Source organism: Acomys minous (genome assembly GCF_964271855.1).
Source record: "Acomys minous genome assembly, chromosome: 2".
Taxonomy (NCBI): domain Eukaryota; kingdom Metazoa; phylum Chordata; class Mammalia; order Rodentia; family Muridae; genus Acomys; species Acomys minous.
In genome coordinates this window covers 18,989,211-19,011,936 of record NC_140484.1, presented here as the reverse complement: position 1 = coordinate 19,011,936, position 22,726 = coordinate 18,989,211, and the positions used below count along the sequence as shown (strand labels likewise).

Here is a 22,726-nt window from a genome sequence, read left to right as displayed (position 1 = left end):
CACTGTGACAGGGATTCACACACCCAAGCAATCTGATCCTAAAATAATACAAGTAAAAATCATCACATCTGGGGGTCAGGAAGATAGCACAGCAGTGGCCCCCAACCCTGGCCGCCACGCCTGAAGAGTTATCTCTAGAGTCCATCCAGTAAAGGAGAGATCCTCTCTTGAGAGTCACCTCCTGACTGCCACATGCATGCCATGGCACACGCACACTCACACATACACACACAACATAAATACCACCTGGGCTATTGAGTGGTTCGGTAGGCTACTCACAGCCTGAGCATCTCAGTTTCAATGCCCCGAACTCTCATAAAGCTGGGAACAGCACAGATCCCAGCACTCCTACAGCAAGACAGGAGGTGGAGACAGGAGAATCCTGGCAACTTGAGGCCGGTCAGCCTGACATATGCCACAGTAGACAACAAAGAGGCCATGTCTGAAGGAGGAAGGTGAGGTCTGACCTGGGGTTTTCTTACGACCTCCACAATGTGACGTGGCATGTATGTACCTGTACTCAACACCTACAAACTCACAATGGTCATACACACCTAAACATGCAAAAAACTAAAAATAAGCTAAGATCACACCAAGACTAGGCACGATGGCTCACAACTGTAATCCCAGAAGTTAGGAAGCTGAAGCAGGAGGATCAGGAGTTCAAAGCCAGGCCAGGCATGCTGGTGGGAGGCAGAGCACACAGATATCTGTGAGTTCAAAGCGGCCTAGTCTATACAGGCAGTCAGGGCTTTGTAATGAGACTCCCATCTTCAAAAATCTAAAACAAAACAAAACAAACCCAAACAAACAAAAAACCCAACAAACAAAACAAAGACTCCAGCTATGAGATGGCTCAGTGAGTAAAGGTGCTTCTCTTGCTACAATCTGACGCCCTGAGCTCAATCCCTGGAACTCACATGGTTGAAGAAACGACTCCCAAAAGTCTCCTTCCACAAAGAGGAGACTGGTAACCCCTTCACTAAAGTGCGTGGTACAAGCTGGGAGTCAGGCTCAAACTTGCCTCCAGCCCAGAAGCTGTCTTTTGTGTGCCTTGTTGCTAACAGCTAGCTGGGGATGCTCCAGTGAGGGCAGAACGGCCACGATGCCGTACCCTAGGTTCTCCAACATAGAAGCTGGTCCTCACCCATGCAACACAGGCCTTGGTGCAGAAAGGCCTCTCCAGCTTCAGGCTCATGTCCCTCCTGTCTGCATGTACAGTGGCAGCCTAAAGCGAGACCCTAGACTGACAGCCACCACATCCTACCTGACCAGGTTGATGTGGGCTTTCTCCATAACCTTCAGCCAGGCCAGGAGAGGCTGTAAATCATTCTCACTGGGAATGTAGTCATACAAGGCCTAGAGGGGAGACAGAAATGAGCGGGTGAGTCTCGGTCAGCAGTAGCCCCAAGGATGATGACCTTTCCTACACTCTTGGTGAAAGCGCTGTTAGGACTGGTTAGACCTCCCAGCCACCTGGCTTCCCCTGCTCCACCCAACCCTTCTAGGTCTGATGTTTCAGGAACACAGGACTCTAGAAGTAGAAGTGGGGTGCCTCACACACCTCCTGGAGTCAACTGAAGCCAGAGTCCTTCTCTGGGGAAATGCACTTCAGTGTATATTTGCAAACAATTTTGGGAAGGTTTATGTCTCCCTCTAAAAGTCCACCCACAAATATCTAAGGTTAAAAGCCCTACTCAAGCTGAAATAATTTAAGATGTTAACTAGGGGCTGGAGAGATGGCTCAGCTTCCTGTCTGTAAGCTTGACTATTCTCTACTGCGACAGCTTAGCCTAAGCATTCTCACTGCTGTACTGCGACAGCAGAGCTGGCACCCCCAGCAGTGCAGTTGACCCACTCCCAACACCAGGCCTCACCGTGATGATCTGGGCGTTGAGCTCTGCCGACAGGGTGCCAGGGCCAGGCTTGGCATGGAAGAGGCTATGGAAGGCCTGCATGGCACAGGCTGTCACGAGCTGCAGGAGTCATAGACTTAGACAGGAAACAAAGAGACCTGCCCTGGAGCTTTCAAATGCCTGCTCTATCATATGAGCTACATGGAACCCATAGGGCCCCTAGACTCCCGGACACCCTGAGGACTGTCACTCTAGGAAGACACAGCAACCAATAAACAACCTCAAATGATTTAGGGACTGAGATACAGCTCAGTGCCAGAGCCCTTGTCTAGCATGCACAAAGGCACTGTGGTCAATGCCAAGTACCACTGGAAAACAAAAACTAGGGCTCAACAGGTAAAGCGCTTGCCACCCAAGGCTGATGACCTGAACTCAATCTCTAAAACCTATGTAAAGGTGGAAGAGACAGTCACTTCGCTAAAGTGGTTCTCTGACCACACATCCATATGTACTCGGACACAACCCCCCTCCACTCTACCCCCCCACAGGAATCTGAAGTAGGCTTCAAACAGACTTAAGATGACCCGGCCCATTCTGAACCAAGGATGATGGGTATCTTTGGCTTATGGTGAAAGCAGGGTCAGGGCAGAGGGCCTCAACTTCTTTGTGGCAGGGATTACAGACAGCCATCAAAGTGCCTGGCACCAGGGACTGTTTCTCTTACTGAGTTCCCTACTACTGTTGGCCCCATTCTTCCTGTGTCTTGAGCTTACCACGTGGTTCAAGGTCATGACCCGAAGCAGAGTCTCACTGCAGCCCTTCACCAGGCCTTCCGGGAAGCAGGGCAGCATGTCCTTCAGCAGTGTTAGCATGTGCAGTGTGGTGGTGGCCTCTTTAGAGCCTGGCAGACAAAGGGGAGTTCCACTCCTTGTCCTCCTCCCACACTGCCCACACTTCCCCACCACCTGCCCCAGGCCTGGCTACCTCACCTCCAGACTTCTCAATCTCCTGGATGCAGAACTTGGCAGTGGAGACAGCAGCAGGATGATGGGCAGGGGCCTTTTCACCAAACATGAAGTCACTGCCCTTGAGAACGGAGCACACTCCGTGCTGAGCAGCCTTGCGGATCTGAACAGAAGGCAAATGAGGACAAGGCCAGATCAGCCTTGTGGGTGCTCGGCACAACTACCACTAGCAGCCCCATGGCACATATACTATAGAATACCCACTGCTGTGCCAAGATAGAACCCCACTATAGAACCCTAAGCCGGCTAACTAGCCGAAGAGCCCCGAGCAGCCCACATTATCTTGAGAAGCAGGGTCCTCATTGTCAGACAGGGACACAGCCATTTAGTTACCCAGCAACACCAGTACCCACTAAACCAAGCACTGCTCTTGGTGTTAACAAAGTGGCAGTAAAAAGTAGACTACACTTGCCTGAAGCAAAAAGTAAGCAAATATACAGTAGAAGGTAGAAGATACTTGCAGGAACTGGGGAGATCGTTCAGAGGTTAAAAGCACTGGCTGCTCTTGCAGAAGACTGCAGCTCAGCCTCTAGGACCCACACAGAGACTTGCCGAAAGCCCAGTTCCTAGATATCTGGTATTCTTGTCTGGTCTCCACAGGCACCAGGCACACATACATACATGCAGGCAAAACACTCATACACTCTGGGTGTGATGACATATATCTTTTAAAGATTATTTTTATTTTATGTGCACTGGTGCTCTGCCTGCATGTATATGTCTGTGTGAAGGTGCTGGGTCTCCTAGAACTGGAGTTACAGACAGTTGTGAGCCACAATGTTGAGTGCTTGGAATTGAACCCTGGTCTTCTGGAAGAACAGTCAGTGCTCTCAACCACTGAGCCATCTCTCCAGCCCTAAATATATATACTTTTAATCTCAGCACTAAGGCAAAGATAGACAGATCACTCTGAGTTTTGAGGCCAGCCAGGGCTACTTAGTGAGACACTGTCTCAAAAACAAAAAAACAACAAAAAACATTTGTACGCAAATAAAAAATTTTTTTTTCAGTGTCACTCTAATGAAGTGATATTTTAACAGCATCAAAAGGTGTTTTAATGATTCCATGAAGACACAGGAAGGAAGCAGGATTACAAGCACTTCACATTGGGTGGAAACTGTTATATGCTCTCAGCCCTAAATTTCTGAGGAAGCAACACAGACCTTCTTGCTGAGGGCCTGCTATAAAGCAGGGACTGTACCAGGCCCGAGTCTCCACACAACCCTGCAGCAAGCCTAGAACTATCTCTTAGTTAGGAGACAGTTACAGACATTAAGTAACACTCCTAAGGAGATATCTCAAGCCGAACTGAGAGCCCAGCTCAGAGCTGGGACTGGTGAGCAGGCTTGTAACTCCAGCTGCTGGGGAGGAGAGTGACGTTCACGGCCTGCCTAGACTACAGAGTAAGCTCAAAGCCAATCAGGAGAGCTTCGTAAGACCCTCTCTCAAAACAAAAAACAAAAACGGGGCTGGAGATATAGGTCAGTAGTAGAGTGCTTGTCTAGTATGTACAGGGCCCTAGGTTCAATCCTCAATTGCAACAACAAAAGAAAAAGAAAAAAAAAAAAAAGGAAAAACAGAGGAAGATATTAGATCTGGATGATGCCATATCTTCCCCCACCCCTCCAACCCCCCACCCCCAGTCAAGACTGTCATCCCCCTGCCAAGGTAGGAGGACTGAGGAGCCTGCAGAGAGACTCAGAAGCACTGGACTGTGACTCTCTTGCTGGAGAAGGGGTGTTCCTAATATTCTGAATTTAAGTGGATAAGGTGTCAGAAGCAGGGAGCTGAAGCTCAGACAAAAACTCAGAACTTGGGCTGGGAAGTCATTAATCCCAGGCAGGTGAATCTCTGAGTTCAAAGCTAGCCTGGCCTATACAGCAAGTTCTAGGTCATCCAGTGGAACTTTGTCTCAAATACAACAAAATGCAACACTCCAGTACTTGAAGATAGAAAGATGGCTTAGCAGGTAGGAGTGCTTATGCAAACATGAGGACCTGAGTTCAAATCCTCAGAACATAAAAACACAGGAAGGGGGTGGGGGCTGGTAAAATGACCCAGTGATTAAGAGCACTTACTGCTTTCAGAGGACATGGGTTTGGTTTCCAGTATCAACATCAGGTGCTTTACAACTGCCTATAACTACAGTAGCAGAGGACTCAGCACCTTCCTGTGGCTTCTGTAAATATCTGCACATAAGCGTCATACAGGCACACACACCTGCATTTGCACACAAATATATCTTAAGAAAAAGAAAGGGCTAGAGAGATGGCTCAGAGATTAAGAGCACTGGCTGCTCTTCCAAAGGTCCTGAGTTCAATTCCCAGCAACCACATGGTGGCTCACAACTATCTATAATGAGATCTGGTGCCCTCTTCTGGTGTGCAGGCATACATGCAAGCAGAACACTGAATAAATAATAAATAATAAATCTTAAAAAGAATGCTTCTGTGTGCATGTGTGAATATGTGCATCTACACACATGTGTAAACACACACACACACACACACACACACACACACACACACACACGTTGGCACAAACTAGGGCAGCGCAACAGTCTCACCTTGGGCTTGGCATGCACGGTGAAGCTCAGCAGTCCGTGGTACACCTGAAGGGTTATAGGATAGCCCCAGGCCTCCAGGTCTTGCTTCCGCAGGAGGATGGCCAAGCAGGAGAGGACCTTAAAGAAAATGCCACAAAGTCCTCAGCTCTACAACCACAAGGAAAACGTCCGGGGTCTCACCAACCCTGGAAAGCCCAGAGATCTGTTTGAGGACCCATGGAGTGCCTAAACCACTGCCAAGGAAGGGTCCACGCTTAGCCATGTCCATGGAACTCAGAAATCAGCAGGCACTGACCCATCGGAGTGCAGAGGTGGAACCACTGCTCGCCTGGGCAGACATGATGTCCATGAAGGCTTTGGAGGTATCCGAGAACTTCTTAATGAGCACAGGACTAGGCACACTGTGGAGAGAATAGCGAGAGTCAATCCAGAGGGGCCAAAGAAAAGTAACTGAGACAGGCCCTGGTGGGCACGCTGGAGAAGAGCATGCTGGCCCAGGCATTCCTCAAGTCAGCAATCAGCATCAGAGCTCATCAGTCTGCCACTCAGGTGAGTGCACTTTCTATGGCCGAGCTCGGGTCCCTTATCTTCCCCTGCAGCCAGCTTCTGACTATCTGTTGTTTTTTTTTTAATTAATTTATTCAGATTACAACTCAATTGTTACCCCATCACGTGTATTCTCCTGTTCCTCCCTCCTTCCCGCTTTCACCCTATTCTCCTCCCCTAGGTCTGTGACTGAGGGGGACCTCACTATATGGTCATAGGATATCAAGTCTCATCTTGGTAGCCTGCTTATTCTTTCTCTGAGTGCCACCAGGCCTCCCCACCATGGAGAAGTGTTCAAGTATGGGGCACCAAAAGTTCACATCCGAGTCAGTCCCCACTCTCCACTCAATTGTGGAGAATGTCTTGTCCATTGGCTAGATCTGGGCAGGGGTTCAATGTTTACTGCCAAGTACTGTCCTTGCTTGGTGCAGTAATTTGAGCAGGACCCCTGGGCACAGATCTGTCCATCATAATTTGATGTTCTTCTTGTAGGCTCCTAGAACTCTCTGGATCCTTCTAATTCCCCATTCTCCCATGCTTCTCTCACCTAGAGTCCCAATAGGATGTCCTCACAACTATCCCAATCTCCTAGTAAGTAAAGATTTTCATGTGACATGCCTCTTGGGCTAGTGTCCAATTATAAGTGAGTATACACCATGGGAGTCTCTCTGCTTCTGGGTTAGCTCACTCAGTATGATCATTTCTAGTTGCAACCATTTGTCCACAAATTTTGGGATTTCCTTGTTTTTAACAGCTGAGTAGTATTCCATGGTGTAAATGTACCACAGTTTCTTTATCCATTCTTCTACTGAGGGACATTTAGGTTGTTTCCAGGTTCTGGCTATTATGAATAAGGCCGCTATGAACATGCTCTGACTATTAAGGAGATACATGGCCACACAGCCTCTTACAAGCCCCTCTCCTTCCTTGTGGAGCCTGATGCCAATGACTCAGGCCCACTGCCCTGCCCCAGGAACCAACATTCATTCCAGGATTGACAGCCCAAGCTACTTCCAGGGCCTGATGCAGAATGCCTGTGGACATTCAAGTGTCTTGATTGTTTTTTCCTGGTTTGTTGTTTGGTTACCAGGTTTTGTTTTGTTCTTCCAGATTTTATTTTAATTAGGTGTATGTGTGGTTATGTCCACATGAGTGCAGGTGTGCAGAGGCTACAGTCATTGAGTCCTCTGGAACTCGAGTTATTAGTAGTTATGAGCTGCCACATGGGTTCAGGGAATTGAACTCTGATCCTCTGCAACAGTAGTATACATCCTTAACTGCTGACACATTGCTCTAGCCCCTTTGTCCACGTTTTAGAGATAAGGGCTCATGAAGCTCATCCTGGCTTCAAACTGACTATATAGCCAAGAATGACCCTGAACGCCTGCTCCTTCTGCCTCCTCCCAAATGCTAGGATTACAGGTGTGTGTCACCACAACTGGTTCTCAGTATCCTCTTTTTTGTTTTTGTTTTTGTTTTTGAAGACAGGGTTTCTCTGTGTAGTCTTGGCTGTCCTAGACTCGCTTTGTAGTCCAGGCTGGCCTTGAACTCACAGCGATCCGCCTGCCTCTGCCTCCCGAGTGCTAGGATTAAAGGCGTGCGCCACCATGCCCGGCTCAGTATCCTCTTAAAGTATTTATTTTGACTACTAATTGTGGTAGACTAAACATTCACAAAATTTACCATCTCAAGTTATGAAAGTTAGTTTTAACTGTTAACACAACCTAGAGACACCGGGGAAGTGAATGTTAGTGAGGCCATCTACACTGTGTTGGCCTGTAGGGATGTCTGTCTTAATGAAGCTAATACACGTCAGAAGACCCACTCGCCTGTGGGTGACAAGGGACCCTGAACTGTGTAACTGAGACCCCAGGCTGGAGAGATGGCTCAGCATTAGAAGCATTGGCTGGTCCTGCAGAGGACCTGGTACCCACATCGGGCTGATCACGGTTGGCTATAACTGGGGTCCCAGGAAATGGACCCCCTCTTCTGGTCTCCACTGTACCTGCACACTTGTGGTGCACATAACTCTCACACATGTGCATTCTGTGGAGGCAGAAGAGGGCACGGAATCCTTCCAAGCTAGAGTTACAGGCATTTGTGAGCTGCCTGGGGCACTGGGGTCCTCATGACTGAGCAGCAAGTGCTCTTAACTGCTGAGCTATCTCTCCAGCCCAAATATTTTCATCTTAAAAACCAAAAATATGGAGCTGAAGAGACATACCACCCTTCCCTCTCTCCCTCCCTCCCTCCACCCCCACCCCACCCCCACACAGAAAAGCCAAGTATCTTTGCCAAGCCAACACTAGACTCACCGCTTAAGGACAAGGTTCAGTAAGTAAGCAACAGCAGCCAGGGACTCTGGAGACTCCACTGCTTCCATTGTTGTCATCTGAGGGCCAGAGTGAGGGGTTTGAACAGATAAAAGAACACACTGCACACACAGGAAAGCCTGGGTGGCGGGAGGAACTCGTGCTGAGCTGAAAGCAACACCAAGAACCCTCTTTATGGTATATAAGGCTCAAATCTGACCCAGTAAATGCTTATTTATTTATTCTCTGAGACTACAGCGTGTCATTACATAGCCCTTGCTAGCCTTGAACTCACAGAGCTCTACCTGCCTCTGCCTCCCTAGTGCCCTAGTAACCTTGTATAACTTAGTTTTTTGTTTTTTCTTTTCTTTTCTTTTCTTTATTTTGGATTTTTTTGAGACAGGGTTTCTCTGTGCAGCCTCAACTGCCCTAAACTCCTTTTGTAGACCTAGCTGACCTCAAACTCACAGATCCACACGACTCTACCTCCTAAGTGCTAGGATTAAAGGCATATGCCACCATGCCTGGCTCTTTTTTGTTTTGTTTTGTTGGTTTTTCAAGACAGGGTTTCTCTGTGTAGCCCTGGCTGTCCAGAACTCCCTTTGTAGACCAGGCTGGCCTCGAACTCAGTGATCCACCTGCCTCTGCCTCTGCCTCTGTGCTGGGATTAAAGGCATGCACCACCACGCCTGGGCCTTGTTTTTGTTTTTTAAATAAAACAGGAATAAGAATATTTTTTTCTTGCCTGACTTAGGGGTGGCACGCTCCTTTAAGCCCAACAACCAACCTATCTTAAAGCATTTTCCAGCCAGGTGTGGTGGCACACGCCTTTAATCCCAGCACTCGGAAGGCAGGTAGATCGCTGTGAGTTCTAGGCCAGCCTTGTCTACAACTTGAGTCCAGGACAGCCAAGGCTACACAGAGGGACCCTGTCTTGAGAAACCAAAAAAAAAAAAAAAAAAAAAAAGCAAGGACCTACCTGGGTACCATTCCCAGCACTGCATGTAATCACAGCACTTGGGACTAAAGTAGGAAGACTGACATGAGTTCAAGAGCAGCCTGGATTATACAGTGTAAACCTGCTGCAAAGATAACTCCCTCAAATTGCCCTCCACTGTCAGGTAACATCTGGAAAAGTCTATGGTACATTCATGAGAATAAAGATAGTATCATTACGACAATAATCTTGGCCTGTATGGCCCCTAAAAGGGTCATAGGGGCCCTTAAATCATCCCTTGGAAGTAATTTTTTTCTAAAGGGTCTTCCAAGTCTAACTGGTCTTCATAACATAGTGGACTTTTGGGGCTGGAGAGATGGCTCAGCAGATAAGGGCACTGTCTGTTCTTCCAAAGGTTCTGAGTTCAATTCCCAGCAACCACATGGTGGCTCACAACCATCTATCATGTGATCTAATGCCCTCTTCTGGCCGGCAGGTGCACATGCAGGAAGAACACTGTACATAATAATAAAATAAAATAAATCTTGAAAAAAAACAACAAAACATAGAGGAATTTTGTCTTACAAGGCTGAGACAGTAAGTAAACCCCACCAGCCTTACACAAGCCACCAGAGGACAGAAGCACTTTCACCTACTGGAGGTTGTTGTGCCCCCACAGACCAGGAGCACCTGCTTTCTCTTGATAGCCTGACTGACCTGTGCTCTGAACACCCAGCCCCAGTCACACTCACTCACCAGAGCAGCAAAGTACTCCGTCTCCGTCTCCTTGCCTCCCTGGGATCGAATCACCTCGGTAACAGCAGCCAGAACAGCACAGATCTGCACAGGAGGAGAGAGCACCTGTGATATGTCTTAAACACAACCCAGGCCTAGTTAGCCCCTTTTCCTTTCTCCCTCACATGCTGATGTCCTGATAAAGCCCACAGTCAGACAAGATGGGAGCAGCATTCAGCCAAAATACACACCACAGGGCCCAGCAAACAGAACGTGAGTGCCACCTCAAGGATACTGTTTCTTTCTTTTTTTTTTTTTTAACCTATATTTATTTATTTATTACATATACAGTGCTCTGCCTACATGTACATCTGCAGGCCAGAGGAGGGCATCAGATCACATTATAGATGGTTGTGAGCCACCCTGTGGTTGCTGGGAGTTGAACTCATGACCTCTGGAAGAGTCATGCTCTTAACCGCTGAGCCATCTCTCCAGCCCGTGGGACATTGTTTCTTATAGAAATACCTACAGGAGGGGCTGGAGAGCCAACTCAGTGCTTAAGAGCGTTACCTGCTCTTCCAGAGGTCCTGAGTTCAATTCCTGACAACCACATGGTGGCTCACAACCATCTATAATGTGATTTGATGCCCTCTTCCGGTGTGCAAATGTACATGCAGATAAAGTAGTCATATACATTAAATAAATAGATAGATAGATAGATAGATCTTGAAAGAAAGAAATACTTGCAGGAACATGCACATTTATACACTGCAGCCACAAACTCAAGCAGACAAGCACTCAGCAACAGGAGATTGATAATACACTATTAAGGAGTAAGAGGGGGCTGGGAGGAGGGACTTGCAATCAGGATGTAATAATAATAATAATAATAATAATAATAATAATAATAATAATATACTGTTACTATTAAGACATGATAGTTTTGCTGTTGCTTTGTTGTGTTTTTGTCTTGTTTCTTGAGATAGGATCTGGCTATGAAGCACAGCAAACATCCTGCTTCAGCTTTCTAAGTGCTGAGATTACAGGCATGTACCACAATGCCCAGAAAATGACAGGCTTAAATGCTATATGACTATTGAAACAAAAATTAATTAAAAACAATATTGTGGGAAGAATAATGAGATATAATAACAGAAATATCATTTGGTAGAGGACAAAGTTGGAGAACAGATATAAAATGTATTTTCGTAAACCTTAGTAAACAATATTGAAAAGGTTGAACAGAACCAGGTACGGTGGTAGACATCTGAAACCCCAGCATCAAAAGGCTGAGGCAAGAGGACTAGGATATCTCTGAGATCCAGGCCAACCTGGGCTGGAGTAGAAGACCCTGTCATCAGGCACTGGCACATACCTTTAACCCCGGCCCGTGGGAAACAGAGCCTTATGCATCTCCAGTTCAAAGCTAGCCTACACAGCAAGTTCCCCATAAGCCAGGGGGACAGAGTGAGACCTTAGTCTAAAACCAAAACAATTCAGTGCTTAAGAATTCTTGCTAAAAAAAAAAAAAAAAAAAAAAAAAGAATTCTTTCTGCAGCTGGGCATAGTGACAGTGACGCACGCCTACAATCCCAGCACTCAGGAGGCAGAGGCAGGTGCATCTCTGTGAGTTAGAGGCCAGCCTGGTCTACAAAGTGAGTCTAAAACAGGGAAGGCTACACAGAGAAATCCTGTCTTGAAAAGCAAAAACAAAAATAAAAAGAATCTTGCTGCTCTTGCACTGGACCAGAATTTGGTTCCTAGCACCACACTGGGTGCTAACACACAACCAAGGCCAACTCCAGCTCCAGGAGAGAGGACCTCCACGGGGACTAGCACACCTGGCACAGAAGCATAAACATAAACAAATAAAAAATAAAGAATGTTAAAAAAAAAGATTACATATGTTGAAATGCTAATATTTTATATATACTAGTCAAATATATTAGTTTCACCTATTTCTTTTTACTTTTTAAATGGAAAGTCTAAACAATTCAAAATTATCTATGTGGCTCACATTCCATCACCACTGGGCAGTGCAAGTCTACAAATACAGCCACAAGAGGGAAACACACTAGGAGACTAATTATAATGTTTTATTATATTTATATCACTAAGCATGTTGACATTGTCTCCTTTTTTTTTGGTTTTTCAAGACAGAGTTTCTCTGTCTTGGCTTTGTAGACCAAGTCTTTGTAGATCCATTTGCCTCTGCCGAGTGCTGGGATTACAGGAGTGCACTTTTCTCTTTCCTTTTTTTTTGGGGGGGGGGGAGAATATTCCTCATTTAAACAATGAAAAATACAAACATACTAACTTTGAAATGTTATTTAAGTCAAATTTTTCTTATTAAACCAAAACATATTCTAACAACAGTTATTCACAATGACCTTGCAGAACACTGATATCCTGGAAATAAATGTAAAAATTCCTGTGTGAAGTCCAGTTGAGCAGACAAATGCTAGAAACATTTCTACCCTCAACGATTTTACTCAGCAGAGATGATCTTTAGAAAGTGGACCAACCAAAAAAAAAAAAAGTGGAGTCTGGGGTATGCCCAGAGGACTCAACCTGAGTTTGACCCCTGAGCCCTACATGGAGGAAGAAAGGACTCCAAAAGTTGTCTTCTGACTTCCAGGCACATGCCGTGGTGCATACGCACACACACACACTAAAAAAAATAATGCTTTGATAAGCATGGTGATCCTTAACCCAAGCATTTGAGAGGCAAAGGCAGGCTGTTCTCTATGAATTTGAGGCCAGCCTAGTCTACATGAAATAAACAAGCAAAACTTAAAAAAAAAAAAGAACATTACCACACACATTTTTTTTAAGTAGACTCTGCCCAAAGAGGGTAATATGTAAAGACCAAAAAGGGTACAAGAGATGACACATCATCCAGAAATGCCAGCTGCTGTCACCAGAGCCGTAAGAAAATAAATCCTGAATGTGCCCCGCCTACTGTCGTCCCACAGACTCCTACCTCTTTGTGGGCAGCCGAGTTGGACTCCCAGAAGCGCTGCACTTTGCTGAAGGTGACGTTTGTACAGTCGGACAAGCCACTCAGAAATGTGCCCGAGGACTTCTCCGTGAAAGCCACCTCCGGGTCCTGGTCCATGGCCATCTCGGGGGCTTGGCTTCTGGTCAGGCTCAGGGTCCCCGACTGCAGCTCATTATGCAACTTCACAGCATCCACTGTCAGGTCGCTCTTTCCTGAGAAGCGGAGTTACAGGGTAATGGCCCCACTTCCACCCAAACTGGATCCCTAAGAAACAAACCGGAGGATTTCGACCGCCAACACCAGCGGCCGGATTCTGAACCCAGCAATCCTGTGTTCGAGTGCAACTTTCTTTTCTTTCTTTTTTTTTTTTTCCGATTGCAACTTTCAAAGGCAAGAGAAAGGAACCCCTAAATCTGTTAAAGGCATAGCGACATCCAGAGCCAGGGTCGCATACTGAAGATACGGCTTAGCAGGTGAGTGTTTGCATTGTGTGCACAATACACACACACACACACACCCCTAAAGAGGTAGCCAAGGGTAGTGATGACCCCCTCAACACACACACACACACACACACACACACACACACACACACACACACACCCCTCCCTAAAGAGGTAGCCAAGGGTAGTGATGACCCCCTCAACACACACACACACACACACACACACACACACACACACACACACACACACACACACACACACACACACACACACACACACACCCTAAAGAGGTAGCCAAGGGTAGTGATGACCATGTATCCTAACCCTGAGGCCGCGGTACTGTAGACAAGTCATTTCCCGTCTGAGGACAGTTTCCGCATCTGTCAAACTCGAGCGGCGGGCCGTCACAGTGAGCTCCCCAGGGCTGACATTCTAACGCGGCAGGCCCAGAGAGCCACAAACGCCACCCGCGGAACCCCCACGGAACCCCCGCGGCCCGGCTACCTGACGGACGGCTGAAGAAGCGGCTGCGAGCGGCCTGTCGATGGCGGCAGGTGGCGGGGTTGCTGTCACTGCTGTGGCCTTTCCTCCAGCGCTTCAGCTTGGCCGAGACACCAGAGGGCAACTTCCCCGAGCGACCCATGGTGACCAAACGGCGGCTGGGACCCTCCCAGAGAAAGCGAATCCAGAGAAGCCGAAAAGCTAGCCGAACCCACGTGTGTCCTCAGCCGGCTTCGACGCCTCTTCCTCTGACGTCACTTCCTGGCTCCAGTCCGTTACTACGGCGAAAACAATCAACATCCGGTTTGGAACTGCCTCTCTTCTTTGATGAGGTCTTATTCTGGGAGATGAGTTCTGGTGTCGCGGATAACGTGGGCTCCTTTTGCACCGCCCTTGGCCATGGGAAAAGCCTTATAAAACGGGATTTTTTTCCCTTTGGAATTAAAAAGCAAAGGTACATTTATATTACGGAGCGTGGTTGTTAAAGCGGAGCGTGGTGACGGTACACCTGTAATCCCAGAACCTGGAGGATTGTCGTGAGTTTGACGCCAGACTATCTTACATACTGCAAGATTAGCAAGATCCTGCCTAAAAACAAAATAACAAAATAAATACATCTGTAATCCCAAAGCCTGGCTAGCCAGGTCTATATAGTGATATAGTGAACTCCAAGACATCCACGGCTGCATAGTGAGAACCTAATAAAGTTAAGCCCCCTTCCCCCCCCAAAAAAAAAGAAAGAAAAAAAGAGAGAAAGTAAAAGCATGTGGAGGTACAAAAAACAAAAATATCAGCCGGGCGTGGTGGTGCACGCCTTTAATCCCAGCACTTGGGAGGCAGAGGCAGGCGGATTGCTGTGAGTTCGAGGCCAGCCTGGTCTACAAAGAAAGTCCAGGACAGTCAAGGCTACACAGAGAGACCCTGTCTCGAGAGAAAACAAAAACAAAAACCACCACCACCAACAACAACAACAAATATTAACCATGGAAAATTCCAAAAACAGTAAATGGAACTTTGCGTGAGTGTAGACACACAAAGTCGCCGCAAGAGGGAGCATTTCAAGCAATTTGGGCTATACTCACCTAGAAAGGCTGCAATGTAACTAGGCTAGGATAAGGCAGTTTGAGACTGAGAGACTCAATCTTCCTAGCCGTTTGGTGAACAATGGAAACCTCCTAACCTCCAAACTGTGTGCACAGGAAGCATACTCCCACCCTGCACTGCGGGCCTCACCTCATGCTGAAGCTCCATCTTGCTTACCCATGAATTCCATAGTTAGCCTAATCATGCCCAGGACGTCTCACACCACACAAACTCTTGAGACACCAGTAAGGGGTTTTTATTTTTATTATTTTTATTTATTTATTTTTGGTTTTTCGAGACAGGGTTTCTATGTAGCCTTGGTTGGTCTGGACTCTCTTTGTAGACCAGGCTGATTTGTTTGTTTTTTTAAGTGCTGTGGTTTTTATTTTTCTAGGCCATGCAGAGCTTGGGCTTTGGAGCTTTTTCCACCCAGGGCAGAGGCTGTCAAGGAAGGATTCACACCAGAACAAGGCAGAACCCAAGCCTGGAGGGAACATGGGATGTGCCCAAAGGTGCCAGAACCAACAGTCTTATTCAACAGTCACTCCTGCGCCCCTTTCATGACACCATTCCCGTTGCTTGGACCCCTTTCCCTCCAAATCTGCACAGTGGACGGCGGCAGGCAGTCAGCCTCTCAGAAAGATCACAGCTGTTGGCAGCTGGATGGTCAGTAGCTCCCACTGCCTTCCTAGGCACCAGAGCACAGCAGGGACGCCGCGCCCCTCCACCCCTACCCCCACCCGCCCCCTACCCCTGCCGACTCAGTCACAGGACTGCCTTTCTCACTTGGCAGCCCCTCTGATGTAGCTTCCTGATGAGTTCCAATAGGTTCATCTGCAGTGTGAGCTCCTGAGGATTCGTGGTCACGTAGAAACCAGGTACCCGAGCCTTCTCCAGTGTGCTCTGCTGGTTAGCAACCTTCCGGTCCAGTTCCAGGACAATCTTGCAATCCATTGCCTGCTGCTCCTCCCGGATCCGATGCTCCATGGCCTTCAGCTCGCGCTGCTGAGCTGCCTGGAGGAAGGGCAAGTTGTGAGGCCGGCAGAACTGCCGGGCTTCCAGATGCTTCTGCCTCAGAGCCTGCCTGAGCACTCGGTGTTCGTTCTGCAGCCGCAGTCGCTGCTTGTACAGGCTCTTCTCGGTGAGGTGCTGGATCTCCAGAAGCCGCTGCACGATCTCGAACTCGGTGCCGTCGAGCAGCGCCAGGGCCAAGTCGCTGAACGTGGTATAGGACAGGCGTTGCTGAAAGGAGCTGGGCAGCTCCTTGGCTAGGTTCTGCAGCGCGGACAGTAGCTGATAGTGCCACTTCTGCTGCCGCCCGTCCTGCACCTTGTCCCCTGCTCCTGCTCAACGGTCCATAGTGGGGTCCCCAGCCACCCCTCAAGTCAGTTTCTTCGGGCACTCTGGGGCGCCCTGCCCCTTTACCTGTTTGGTTTTTGAGATAAGGTTGCTCTGTGTAGTCCCAGAACTCACTCTGTAGACCAGGCTGGCCTCAAATTTACATAGACTCCACTGCCTCTGCCTCCAGAGTATCGGGATTAAAGGCATGCACCCCCACCTCCCAGGCCCTAATCTGTTTTGTTTGTTTGTTTTTCAAGACAGAGTTTCTCTGTGTAACCTTGCCTGTCCTGGACTCACTTTGTAGACCAGAGTGGCCCTGAACTCACAGAGATCCGCCTGCCACTGCCTCCGGAGTGCTAGGATTAAAGGCGTGCGCCACCACACCCAGTTGGGCCCCTAATCTGGATCTCGGAGGTGGGAAGATTCACAATTAATCCAGATCTTTTGAGGTCGGAATATCCATCTTTAATCTTGGCCACACCTTCTGCCCGCAGCCCTGATAATAGATATGGAAGAGGGAAGCTTGCTGTCTTTTTGCAGGCTTGCTCTCTCAATCCTGCTGGTAAAGCCATCCCTTCCCTGGCATTAGTGCCTAAAAAGCGGCTGAGACATCCAACCGAGTGTACTTAACAACTACTGGATTCCTGGGCCATCCACTGTAAGATAGGCATTGTTGGGCTAAGCGAATCACAACCTGTAAGCTATTCTAACAACTGCCCGTTATTCGTGTGCATATAGATGCATAAATTGTTATATAAATATATAGCCATGTATTATGACGTATATATTTATTATAATGAATGAATAATAAGTTCTCTGGGATCAGATTTCTTTTTTCTTTTTGTTTGGTTTTTAGAGACAGAGTTTTTTTCAGTGTAGCCTTGGCTGTTCTACACTCGCTTTGTAGACCAGGCTGGCCTCGAACTCACAGAGATCTGCCTGCTTCTGACTCCCTGAGTGCTGGGATTACAGGCGTAAGCCACTGTGCCCAGTTTGAGCCTCAGATTTCTGATTCTGTAAAATGAGGATGATTAAAATAAGAGTGCCTACTCATAGGTTTCACAAACCCTCAACAGGAGCATGTAAGCAAGGTGCTGAGCACACCCCTGGGGGGACATGGTGACAGGCAATGAGTATGAGCTGCTGTCGCTGTCTAGGAAACCAGGCTTGAGTTCCAGAACACCTGTGTGTGACTCCAGCACAGCCACTTCCATCTCACAAATGGAAAACCTGGTCTCACAGGTTCCCTGACTCCCAAGGGCACAAGCCCAGAGAGACAACTCCTTAGAAACTCCTTTTGTAGGCATGTCTATAAAAAAGCACATGTGAGGCTGCAGTGGAGAGAACAGAGACAGAGCTAAGGCCAGCAGGAGCAGGCAGGTCCTGTATAGGTCAGTGGTTTTGTAATCAGTTAGGACATCAGGCAGTAGGAAAGGGAAATTGAGGGTTAGCCTCTTGTCCCAAACAAAGAGGAAGTCTGTGGCCTGGGTGTATGACTTAGGGCTCTAGCTCTAGGATGCAGAGAGCCTTTATTGCCCTAAGCAGATCATCAGGATGGGCGAGTGTCATAGCTAGTTGTAGAGGTATGTTATTTCAGAGCATGGCTGCTCTGGCAAGAGATCACATCCAAAGATTCTATGTCTGTGTGATCCTGATGGAATACCACCAACACACCTTTATTCCAGGAGACAGAGGCAAGCAGATCTGAGTTCATGGTCAGCCTGATACAGAGCAAGCATCAGGGGAAGAAAGGTTAGGGTCAGGCATGATGGTACATGTCTTCAATCCCAAAGGGAGATAAAGTTAATTTGGAGAAGGAAGCACCCATCTTTGAAAGTGTTGTCTAATTGAGTGGCAGAAAGGTAACAAAACCAGGAATGGTGGCGCACGCCTTTAATCCCAGCACTTGGGAGGCAGAGGCAGGCGGATCTCTGTGAGGTCGAGGCCAGCCTGGTCTACAAAGGGAGCCCAAGACAGCCAAGGCTACACAGAAAAACCCTGTCTCAAAAAAACAAAAACAAAAGATGAAAATAAGTTTAAGCTTTCAGGTTCTGCCTTCCAATGATTACATCTCTATGGTTTTATACTTTGTTACCTGGACATTCTGTAAAATCCTCCAACTGCAGAACGAATCAAATTAAAGGTCAGTTAGAGTGGGGATGGGGGTAGGGTGCACACCTTTAATCCCAGCACTAGGGAGGCAGAGGCAGATGGATCACTGTGAGTTCAAGGCCAGCTTGGTCTACAAAGCCAGTCCAGGACAGCCAAGGCTACACAGAGAAACCCTGTCTAAAAGAAAGTCAGTTAGAAATGCTTTGTCTAGCTAGTCAAAATGATGCAATGTTGCTTCCTACACCTGGATACCTAGTTGTTACCTCGTTGCAATTTTGTTGGGGGGCAGTTATTACCTGGTTAAGGTTTTGTTGGTTGTTACTTGGTTATGGGTTTTGTTACCTGGTGGTTACTTGGTGACTGTTTTCCTTTCCTTTCCTTTCCTTTCCTTTCCTTTCCTTTCCTTTCCTTTCCTTTCCTTTCCTTTCTTTTCCTTTCCTTCCTTCCTTCCTTCCTTTCTTTTCTTTTTTTTTTTTTTACAACTTTTCTTATAAAAGTCTGCTCTAGAAGTAGACTGATATGTTATGCTGCCTCCTCCCCAAGTCCAGATTAAGGCCCTAACTAGTCAATTTATATATAGTTTATGTCCAGTTTATGTTCAGTCTTGTTCCGTTTTGTTCAGTGTTCAAATAAACTTCTATCAATCTGAGTCTAGTGTTTGACTGGGCAGTGTGTGGCTATTCCTGAAGCCTAACACAATTTCTTTGGCCATGATTTGGGTCCTCAGCCTTTCACCTTGACTCTTTGGCAAAGGCAAGCCAAGCCTTGGTTTCTAGCTCCCAGGTCTTTGCCTCTGGTCTGGAGTGCCATCTTGCCGGGTGTGGTAGCACATGGCTTTAATCACAGAGCTCAGGAGGCAGAAACAGGTGGATCTCTATGGGTTTGAGGCCAGCCTGGTGTACAAAGTGAGTTGAGGTGAGCCAGGGCTCTTGTTACACAGAAAAACCTTGACTTGAAAAACAAACAAAGTGTGTGATCTTTATTATCTATCTGTGGTCCTCTGTCTGCCTAGCAGATATCAGCCCAAATCCTAGGCTTCATCACTGTGTGGTCTTTGTGACTGGCTTATTTCACTTACTGTTTCCAAGGTTTGACTGTTTGTTATATGTTATACTACGTATTAGTATTTCATTCCTTCTCATGAAAGTAACACTCATATATGTATATACATATGTATGTATGTATGTTGCAGGATATGATCTCTGAGATTGTGAACTTTAAAAACATGCCTTTGCAGAGGCAGAGGCAGGTGGATCTCTGTGAGTTCAAGGCCAGCCTGGTCTACAAATCAAGTCTAGGGCAGCCAAGGCTACACATAGAAACCCTGTCTTGAAGGAAAAAAACCCATGCCTTTGATCCCTTTGTGATTCCTGAGAATTAATTGTAAATCCTGTTCTTGTGGGTAAGCCCTAACACACCTTTAATCCAAGAGCTTTCTGTTTATTGTGAACAGGTGATTGAGATATGGTTCCGTCAGTCCTAGCACACACCTTTAATGCAAGAGCTTTCTGTACACAGGATGTAATAAAGTTAATCCTAGGTCAAGAGGCAGAGGAAGAAACCAGCTGACAGGGATTAAAGAGTAGGAGGGACTGTGAGCTGAGGGGTATTTAAGACAGTGGCTAGAAGTAGACGGGCCTTTGGCGCTTCTTAAGCTTGGGATTTTAGCTCTTTGGCTCTTGGCTCTCTAGTGCTTGAGCTTAGTTCCTTGACCTTTGGCTCTTCAGGCTTTGAGCTAGCAAGGCTTTGGCCTTGGGTTTTTTTTTTTTTTGTTTTTTTTTGTTTTTTTGGCCTTTTCTTCCTGGGCTTTCAGCTGAGCTAGTGAGCCTTTTTAGGCCTTTTCCATTGGGATGTGAGCTGAGTAGTAAGGTCAGCTGGGTGCTTTATGTGCCTCTCTGAACTCACAGGTTTTTCACCATAGTATCTGGCTCCTGAGTCTTTATTGATAAAATAGAACAATCTGGAATTTTCAATTAAAGTGTGTGTGTGTGTGTGTGTGTGTGTGTGTGTGTGTGTGTGTGCCAGGTTTTAAGTGTGTTATTACTATGCTACTGTGAATAATGCTGTTATAAATAATGTGTATAAGTATCTATATAAATATTTGTGTGTATGTGTATGCGCGCATGTAGTTAGAGACTAATAGAAAACCTCAGGTGGCATCCTCAGGAATACCATCTACATGCTTTGAGACAGGTTCTTCTACTGGTCTAGAGCTCTAGAATTAATGGAGGCTGGCTAGCCAGGGAGCCCTGAGATTGAGATCCTCCTGTCTGTTCCTCCCCAGTGTTGGGACTCTAAGTACACACCACCATGCCCACCATTCACACCACCATGCCCACCATTCACACCATCATGCCCACCATTCACACCATCATGCCCACCATTCACACCATCATGCCCACCATTCACACCATCATGCCCACCATTCACACCACCATGCCCACCATTCACACCACCATGCCCACCATTCACACCATCATGCCCACCATTCAAACCATCATGCCCACCATTCACACCACCATGCCCACCATTCACACCACCATGCCCACCATTCACACCACCATGCCCACCATTCACACCACCATGCCCAGCACTCACACCACCATGCCCAGCACTCACACCACCATGCCCACCATTCACACCACCATGCCCACCATTCACACCACCATGCCCACCATTCACACCACCATGCCCACCATTCACACCACCATGCCCACCATTCACACCACCATGCCCAGCATTTTCACTTGGGGATGGAACTCAGGTTCTCATGCTTATAAGGCAAGCACCTTGCTGTTCTTTCCTTTCTTTTTTTCTTTTCTTTTCTTTTCTTTTTTTTTTTTTTTTTTGTCTCCAGACAGGGTTAAAAACAGCCCTGGCTGTCCTAGACTCACTTTGTAGACCGCCCTAGAACTCACAGAGATTCACCTGCCTCTGCCTCTCGAGTGTTGGGATTAAAGCCATGTGCTACCACACCCGGCAAGATGGCACTCCAGACCAGAGGCAAAGACCTGGGATCTAAAAACCAAGGCTTGGTTTGCCTTTGCCAAAGAGTCAAGGTGAAAGACTAAGGACCCAAATCATGGCCAAAGTAATTGTGTTAGGGTTCAGGAATAGCCACACACTGCCCAGTCAAACACTAGACACGGACTGATAGTTTACTTGAACACTGAACAAAATGGAACATAAACTAGATATAAACTAAATATGAACTGCTCAAAACTTTTGTTTTTTATATTATGAGTGTGTGTGTTTTGTCTGCACGTATATCCATGCCCCACTAGCTGTCTGCTGTTTGTGGAGGTCAGAAACAGGTATGTGGTCCCTGGAACTGAAGTAACAGGTGGTTAGGAGCCAACCTATGGATGCTGGAAATTGAACTTGGGTCCTCTAGAAGAGCAGCAAATGCTTCTGAGTCATCTCTCTAACCACCTAATAAAATCCTTAATGGGCATATTGGCAAACATGCTACCTTGTGCTGAGTGTTTCCCCCCCCACCCCCCAGAGTGGCTCAGAGAGATGTCCACTCACTCCAGATAGAGAGGAGGCTAGCAGGCCAAGTTTGGTTTGGTGAAGCAATGAGTAGATTGTGGTTACTTACAGAAACACGGGTGATTGATAGGTTGCAACGCTACCAGCAAGACCCTGGACAACTGAAGAGTCCCACTCCAACCCTGCTTACCCTTTATGCAGTGATGGGTGTACCGTAGGGGGCAGGGTGTCCAGTTCATGAAGGCCTTGTGAGGCTCCACAAGGGAATGCTAATTTGTCTGCTCTCCTGTGGGTCTCACGTGGGTCATCACAGCTGCTCTGTTTCAAGAAGACAATAGCCATGTCCAACTCTGAGGACCCAGCCAAACTCCACCTGCCCATCAGCCTACAGCTCCCTGGAATAGCTTTTTCCCTTCTTGAGACAGGGTTTCTCTGTGTAGCCTTGGCTGTCCTAGACTTGCTTTGTAGGCTGGCCTTGAATGCATAGTGAGCTGCCTGCCTCTGCCTACCCAAGTCTGGGATTAAAGGCATGCACCATCACGCCTGGCTTGGAATAGCTTTTCTGAGTCAACCAGGCAATACTGCACATCTGAAAACACTCCTGAGAGATGCAGGCCAGACTTGTGATAGCCAGGAGAGCCCTCACCCTACAAAGTGCTGGTTGGCCAGGCTGCAGCTGCTTTGCTCTGGAATGCTTCAGAGGTGTGCTGTCCACAGGCTATGCCTGGTCATACTTTAGCACAAGACCTGGGTCTGTATGAACTGGCTGGAAT

General features: G+C 47.3%; 2 protein-coding genes across 2 annotated transcripts in view; both read right to left on the bottom strand.

The window, feature by feature from the left end:
- RRP12 (ribosomal RNA processing 12 homolog) overlaps window positions 1-14,351 on the bottom strand; it is a 37,188-nt gene extending 22,837 nt beyond the window's left edge. Inside the window, exons 1-10 of the mRNA XM_084769657.1 lie at window positions 13,929-14,351; window positions 12,961-13,190; window positions 9,999-10,082; window positions 8,309-8,385; window positions 5,743-5,848; window positions 5,448-5,564; window positions 2,846-2,984; window positions 2,630-2,757; window positions 1,878-1,976; window positions 1,268-1,359 (exon numbers count right to left, since the gene is read on the bottom strand). Of these exons, the coding sequence (XP_084625783.1) occupies window positions 1,268-1,359; window positions 1,878-1,976; window positions 2,630-2,757; window positions 2,846-2,984; window positions 5,448-5,564; window positions 5,743-5,848; window positions 8,309-8,385; window positions 9,999-10,082; window positions 12,961-13,190; window positions 13,929-14,067 (1,211 nt within the window). The 5' untranslated portion in view covers window positions 14,068-14,351. The remainder of the gene's footprint in view (window positions 1-1,267; window positions 1,360-1,877; window positions 1,977-2,629; window positions 2,758-2,845; window positions 2,985-5,447; window positions 5,565-5,742; window positions 5,849-8,308; window positions 8,386-9,998; window positions 10,083-12,960; window positions 13,191-13,928) is intronic.
- Window positions 14,352-15,261: 910 nt separating this feature from the next.
- Window positions 15,262-22,295, bottom strand: LOC311592306 (protein DGCR6-like; the record flags this gene model as incomplete). Its single annotated transcript, XM_084772554.1, has 3 exons — window positions 15,262-15,563; window positions 15,640-16,351; window positions 22,253-22,295. The coding sequence occupies 2 exons, from the start codon at window positions 22,293-22,295 to the stop codon at window positions 15,774-15,776; spliced, it is 621 nt and encodes a 206-aa protein (XP_084628680.1). The 3' UTR covers window positions 15,262-15,563; window positions 15,640-15,773.
- Window positions 22,296-22,726: the final 431 nt, after the last annotated feature.